At 48.1% G+C, this 6,783-nt stretch overlaps 1 protein-coding gene across 2 annotated transcripts; it reads left to right on the plus strand.

Moving 5' to 3' along the window:
• The first annotated feature begins 448 nt into the window (after positions 1–448).
• Positions 449–6,527, plus strand: LMOD3 (leiomodin 3 (fetal)). Of its 2 annotated transcripts, none has more exons than XM_010281969.1 (3): positions 449–790; positions 2,633–3,925; positions 6,501–6,527. In XM_010281969.1, the coding sequence occupies exons 1-3, from the start codon at positions 449–451 to the stop codon at positions 6,525–6,527; spliced, it is 1,662 nt and encodes a 553-aa protein (XP_010280271.1). The 2 variants fall into 2 exon arrangements, with proteins under 2 accessions (XP_010280271.1, XP_010280270.1); XM_010281968.1 differs by having other exon boundaries at positions 449–739; positions 2,546–3,925.
• The last annotated feature ends 256 nt before the right edge of the window (positions 6,528–6,783 follow it).

A 6,783-nucleotide genomic window follows, 5' to 3' on the forward strand; every position in this document is an offset into this window, starting at 1 on the left:
GGTGCAGAATTTCACCCGCACACCTCGCGGGTCCCGCTAACGCCACTCCACCCACCGGCGGCGGTTCAGGGATGGGGTGAAGCATGGACGGGCATAGCGCCCCGGGAATGCTCTAGAAAATGGCCGTCTCCTGCCTCGCTCCATGGGGGCCGCACCAGCTGCACTGAAATGTCAGAAGGGTTTGCACAGCTGACAGGTTGCTGAAAATGGAGCATGGCAGCATCACCATAAATTCTCTTTATCCAGCCAAGTGCAGCTTAATATAGACTTAGCTGCACGGTCTGTCTCCCGCACTGAGACCGAGAGCTGCCACAGCTCACGACCAAAACATGAAGTTGTCGATTTAACTGAATGAACTACTGCTAGCGAGGGGTGGGGGGAGATCCCGTTAAAATTTAGCTTTCTCTTTAGGTTTAAAAAGTAATAAAGGAAGGAGAGAAGAAAGAACATGTCTGAACTCAGCCGACACTCTGACGAAGAAGTGTGTCCTGAGGACATCGATGAAGATGAAATCCTGGCAAACCTGTCGCCCGAGGAGCTAAAGGAGCTGCAGTGTGAGATGGAAGTCATGGCCCCAGACCCCGAAGTCCCAACGGGGATGATACAGAGGGACCAGACAGAGAAACCCCCCACGGGGAGCTTCGACCACAGGTCCCTGGTTGACTACCTGTACTGGCAGAAGGCATCCAGACGCATGCTCGAGGACGAGAGAGTTCCCGTCACCCTCTTGCCCTTTGAGGTAACAAGCCAAAAAATCACAAATATTTATTATGCATCTGCTGTGGGATCTGTTTTATAGCTTTAATACCTTAACCTGCCTCTGCTTCCATCCCTTAAGGAAGATACAAACAAATTTAAATTCATCCTAAAAACCTCAGCAATGTCAGGATCCAGCTTGGACTAATGTCAGGGTTAGTAATTTTGTTATTTGCTTTTCCTAAATATTGACTTAAGCTTTTCAATGTAAGAAAATCCTAATTATGTTTCAGTAAAGCGAATCAATGAGAAATTGTCAGTTTGGAGACTGTAACTCAAATTTGTTTGACTTTGTATATGGAACCAACACCATGTTGCTTTTCTGTAGAAGACTACATTAATCATAGATATTAAAACTAATTAATTGACAGAATTTGATGTCGTATTGGACAAAAACACAAATCACTGCATTTTAACAATGTGAAACATTCACTAACACCCAAGCATGCAAACTCCATTAACTAGTCCAACCCTTTTCAATACAGTACTTAAATTTATTCTTCTATTCCTATGACTTTGAAATAAAGTTAAGGTCATACTTAGATATTTTTCAGGATGAGGGCCACACTTAAAAATAGGTTAACAACACGGAAACTTGGCCAGGTGAAACACATCCATACCTGAACCCAAGTGAATTTGAGGTAACTGATTTTTTTTAATTTTTTTTTTTTTTTAAAACTAGTGTTTTACTAGTACACAACTGTACAGTACATCACGGTTTTCCCGTGGCGGATTTCATGGGTTGTCTCTGGAGAGGCGGGGGCACATCGGTGGTTTTTTTTCCCTCCTGCAATACTCTTACGCTCAGACAAACAATCTTTTTTAACACTTTGGAGGTTAAATCTGGAATTTGAGTGTAGACCTGTCTGCTGCATTCACAACTGGTCAGGCGATCCCCATACTAAACCCATCCACTACCACAGCAAATAGGAACCACAGCCCCGAGGGCAGAAGTGACTTTATGACCATTTTGTCTGACTGTTGGTGAAGTACAAGCCATGACACTGCCCTGCCTGAACTAGTGCCAATCTTCTAGGAAAAGATCTTGATCTTTATTAGCATTTCTCAGTGATGGAGGATCCACTGCAAAAAGATGCTTGGAAAAAAAATCTCAGCTAGGAGGGTCTCTGGAGATGGTGGAAGTTTGCAGCTAATCTCATTTTATGCTAGAAGCCCCACTGGCTTGCAACACCTGTGTGCAGAGTCCCGTTTCCCATCTCCGGACTCAAAACAAAATTGAGCTAGTATTTTGCTTCGTCTTCATTGACGTGCTTCCTTAGCTGTGATGCCCCGGCAGGTACCAGAGCAGGCGGCCTTGTCTCCTGTGCCGGGTGCCTCCCCTGCGGTTAGGACGTGCCCCCGTCGCTCCTCCTCGGGCTGGGCGGTCGGCGGTTAACGCCGATTTCCAATGGTTTGTGGCATACGGAAGAAACTTTCTCTCTCGTCAAGGAAATCATAAAAATTACTCAAAACCCTTGGACCAATCTTAAACCCCGGGAGGGTTTGAGGACCGCCCTAACATAGCCTTAAATACTTACAGGGTTTAATTGTCAGGGTGCTTAATAGGCAAAGATGAGAAACTGGTTGGCAACGACTTTAAGAGCAATTGCTCCTGTGTTCCCAAGCAAGCCAGCACAGCCCTGACCTACACGCAATGACACTGTTCAGGATTATTCTACGATGTGTGGCCATAGAGGCATCTAAATCCAGCTGCTACGTATCTATTTTATCAGCGAGTTAACGTAACAAAGCCGTGTTCAGTTACTTCAGCTGGTTTTGTTTTCCTCAGAGGAGCGCTGCGGAGGAGGCGGGAGGAAAGGCCGGCGGCAGCAGTGAGATGGCTGGCGGGAGGGTGCCGGGAGCGGAGGGAAAAGAGAGACATTACAAAAACGAGCACTTGTCCAACTCGGGACCACCATGTGGGCAGACAAAGAAAGATGGAAGTGATGAAGGGAGAGAGGAGGAGGAGGAAGAAGCAGAGGAGGAAGAGGAAGATGACGAAGAAGAGGAGGAAGAGGAAGAAGAGGAGGAAGATGAGGCTGAATTGGAAACAAAGGAGACTTACACCGATGAAAACCCTCACAGTGATCAGATAAGTAAGAAACCAGGTACAGAATCAGGAGAAATCACGGAAAAGCCAAATGAAAATGAAAAGAAAATATCAAAATTAAATATCCCCAAAAAGTTAGCACTGGATACCAGCTTCATGAAGCTAAGTGCCAGGCCTTCAGGAAATCAAACCAATTTAGAAGAGAGTTTGGAGAAAGTCCGAAAAAACAACCCGGACGTGAAAGAGCTCAACCTGAACAACATAGAAAACATCCCCAAAGAAATGCTGACAGACTTTGTCAATGCCATGAAAAAGAATAAGAACATAAAAACGTTCAGCTTGGCCAACGTGGGGGCCGACGACAACGTGGCATTCGCGCTGGCCAACATGCTGCGGGAGAACAGGAGCATCACCACCTTGAACATCGATTCCAATTTCATCTCTGGCAAAGGGATCGTTGCTATCATGAGGTGCCTGCAGTACAACGAGACGCTGACGGAGCTCCGCTTTCACAACCAGCGGAGCATGCTGGGCCACCAGGCAGAAATGGAGATCGCCAGGCTGCTGAAAGCCAACACCACCCTCCTTAAAATGGGGTACCACTTCGAATTGCCGGGGCCCAGGATGGTGGTGACCAACCTGCTCAGCAGAAACCTGGACAAGCAGAGGCAAAAGAGGCAAGAGGAGCAGAGGCAGCAGCAAATGAAAGAGCAGAGGGAGTTGATAGCGATGCTGGAAAACGGACTTGGGCTGCCTCCCGGGATGTGGGAAATGCTGGGGGGATCGCTGCCCCAGCTGAGGCTGCACGAACCCCCGCAGGCCCCGAAACCGCCCGTCCCCGTGTCTCTGAGCAAAAGGCAGGAGAGCGCGAGGCAGCCGGCCCCCGAGCAGCCGTGCAGGGAGAAACCCAGCAGCTTCCAAGTGGTCAAGCTGAAGAAGATCCAGCGCAAACCCGCCGTGCCGGAGTACGTGGAACCCGCCGAGAAAACCAACCTCAGAGATGTCATCAAAACGCTTAAACCCGTTCCCAGGAGAAGGCCACCTCCCCTCGTCGAAATAACCCCGAGAGATCAGCTACTAAACGACATTCGTCAGAGTAACGTCGCTTATCTTAAACCGGTAAGTGCTTCGCACGCGGCCATGAGGGGAGGGAACCGCGTTCACCCGGCGCGCTCCAGAGCCGTCGTTTGAAACGTCGGCCGTTCGGCGGAGCTTGCGAACGCACCCGCACGCCGCGTGTCGTCATCGCTCAGCGTCGGGCTGCCGCTCCTGGGGCGCAGGTGGTTGTCTCCCCTGGCAGCACTAAGGTGCGGCTCGCATCCGTACAGGTGAAAGAAAGGAAATTCGCTCAGGAGCTAAACAAAACCACAGAAACTCAACGTTCGCATACTAGTAATAGCGTATTAGTTACGATAGGCAAAGGCTGTTACAAGATGTTTGCTTCAGGAGAGCAAGAGGTATTATTTTCCGCGTTAGTCTGCCCTCAGTCCCCCCCAGAGACCACGTGTCTTTTTCCGGCAGCCCCGTTTTCCTTTAGCTCTCACTTGACACAAGAAAGCACTGTCACTTGGCCCATTTAATAAAGGGTAAACTGAAACACTGGCAGCAAATTAGTTTACCCGAGGTCACTTCAGAAACTGCACAGAGGCGGGAACTCGGTTTCCAGCAACGTGCTGGCCACACTCCCCTGTTCCCGCGGTGGGTGCCCAGGCCCCTGGGCCGGCTGCGGCGAGTAACCGTGTTCCTTCAGTGCTGCCACAAACCCGCCGGGCCAAGGCTGTGGGAAGCAAGAAGGGTCTGGGGCACAGTTGTGGTCCGGGACCGCCTTTGGTTGGTCTGTTTGAAATCAAATTACAAGCTTTAGTGTGAGGAGGAAGTCCCAAATCGTGATAACAATTACCTCTTGGTGATGCTCTTACTTGGGTACCAAATTCATGGTCCACTTTGCAAAATGCTGGCCACCAGATTCGACCTTTTGCTTTCCTAAAATGTTATATTTCCTTGCATCGTACCATCATTCAAAAAATTGTAGAATAGAATCATAGAATCATTAAGGTTGGAATAGACCTTCAAGATCATCAAGTCCAACCTTCAACCCGACGCCACCATGCCCACTAAATCATGTCCCTTCCAGCTCCTCCTGTGTGCTGCCCATGCTGCGTGCATTGGTGTAGATGCACTTGAGCTGGGCTATCGATTTCGCCTCCAACATCGGCATGCCACCCCTAGGCTCATCTCTAGTGAACCTGGTTTTATCCCCTTCCCCCTTCAAATCTAGTTTAAAGCTGTCTCAATGAGGCCCTCCAGCTCATAAGTGAGTCCTTTTCCCCCTCAGAGTCAGCTGAACTCTGCGGCTAGCAGGCCCGGTGCTGTGTAAACCTCTCCATGGTCAAAAAAAAACCAAAATTCCATCGATGGCACCAGCCTCCGAGCCACAAGCTGACTAATTTTTTTGTAGCTAGTGATGTTGATGCATCTGTTTGTGTTGTTAAGGCTAGAGGAAGAGGACAGAAAATCCTTTGCAATTACAAATGGTCCAGTAGTATTTTGTAGTTCATATTTTATGGTCAAGTAGTAATTTGTAATTAATATTTTGTTTAATATTGATATTTTTACATAGTGGGACACATTTTGCTTTCATTTATACCTACACAGAAATAATTATTCCCTCAGTAATTCCAAAGAGAGTAGTTTTGTCCTGAAGTTTTGGCAGGGCCAGGTCCTGTGGTGACACTGGTCCAGGTTTAACGTGAATGTTCTGCCCTCAAACCAATTTTTGGGGCTGTGTTTTCTGCTGGCCAGTCTGACCTGGCTGCAGCCAGGGCCTCTCCTCAGGGCACTTCTGGCCTTTCTAGGCCAGTCTAGGTTTTGTATTTTGGTGCCATGTTGAATACAAGATGACGTGCTCTTGCAGAGATCATGGTTTACCTTACACGCCAAGACGGTGCTTGTGAGGGCAGGTTGGTCCGTCACTGCTGCGGGATCTGCTGCCTCCCCTCCTCTCAGGAAGATGGAGGATGATGGTGCCGGTGCTCTGCTGAGCACAGCCCTCACTTTGCACAGCAATGATTCGGAAACTCAGGTGCTGCCGAGTGCTGGGGAGCAATAGTGAACCCCAGCCATTCCCCCCCAAAATCCTTGGGAGGTTTTTATAAATGAGAGCGGTGGAGTTTGGGATGGAGGGATCAATTCGTGGTCCATCCTAAATGGGCCAGATAGACAGGTAACAATTGCTATCACAGCCCACAGAAAGATGAAGCGATGGACACGTGTTGAGGTTTTGGGAGTTTTTTGTTTGGTGGGTTTTTTTGGTCCCCTGTCATTGGGCCAAAGGGCTTGGATTCAGGGCATTAGGGTTTTATTCTCATCTGCCTGTGTGCCCTTGGTAACTCCTCATTTACCTCGATAGCCTCAGCTTCATCTCTAAAATCAGGTTTTACTGCTTGAGCTGAGCTGTGTGTTTTTATTCGCTCCGTAGTGGGACTCATTGCTGGCAGATTGATTTCCTGGGCATTAAGAATTGGCAACAGCAAGTGGGGAATTACAAAAAAATTCCCAACCAGAGCTCCATAGAGCTCCCAGCTGTTGTATTTTTGACCTTTTTACAGTTTCTAAAGGTTTGTATGAAACGAAATATATTTGGGAAATAAGACCGAGAGATTTCCTCCTCCTAATACTTACTGTCCTCATCCAGGTGCCACTGCCAAAGCAGCTGGAGTGAGAGACCAGACTGACCTGAAGAAAACAACTTGGAATAAAGACTATACAAGTTTTGCTTACAACTGTTTCAGCAGATGTTTTCTGCAGAACCCAGGTGGTATATACGACTCTTTGGGAACAAAGCTTGCGATACACACTTTTATAAGCGTGGTGAAAACGGCTGGCATGGGAAAAGTCAGTGCTAAGCGTTTCCATCAGGTATCAAACAATCCCAGTGCCATCTGTCTGCCAAATGGATTTAAGGCTCCAGTTTGTTG

The sequence above is a fragment of the Phaethon lepturus genome, unplaced genomic scaffold (genome assembly GCF_000687285.1).
Source record: "Phaethon lepturus isolate BGI_N335 unplaced genomic scaffold, ASM68728v1 scaffold20572, whole genome shotgun sequence".
NCBI classification, from domain to species: Eukaryota; Metazoa; Chordata; class Aves; order Phaethontiformes; family Phaethontidae; genus Phaethon; species Phaethon lepturus.

Excerpts from the sequence above, each read along its gene's own strand:
- LMOD3 (XM_010281968.1), top strand. The coding sequence starts at position 449 with ATGTCTGAACTCAGCCGACACTCTGACGAAGAAGTGTGTCCTGAGGAC. Across the intron at positions 740-2,545 it reads TCACCCTCTTGCCCTTTGAG|AGGAGCGCTGCGGAGGAGGC; the intron begins GTAACAAGCCAA and ends TGTTTTCCTCAG. Across the intron at positions 3,926-6,500 it reads ACGTCGCTTATCTTAAACCG|GTGCCACTGCCAAAGCAGCT; the intron begins GTAAGTGCTTCG and ends GTCCTCATCCAG.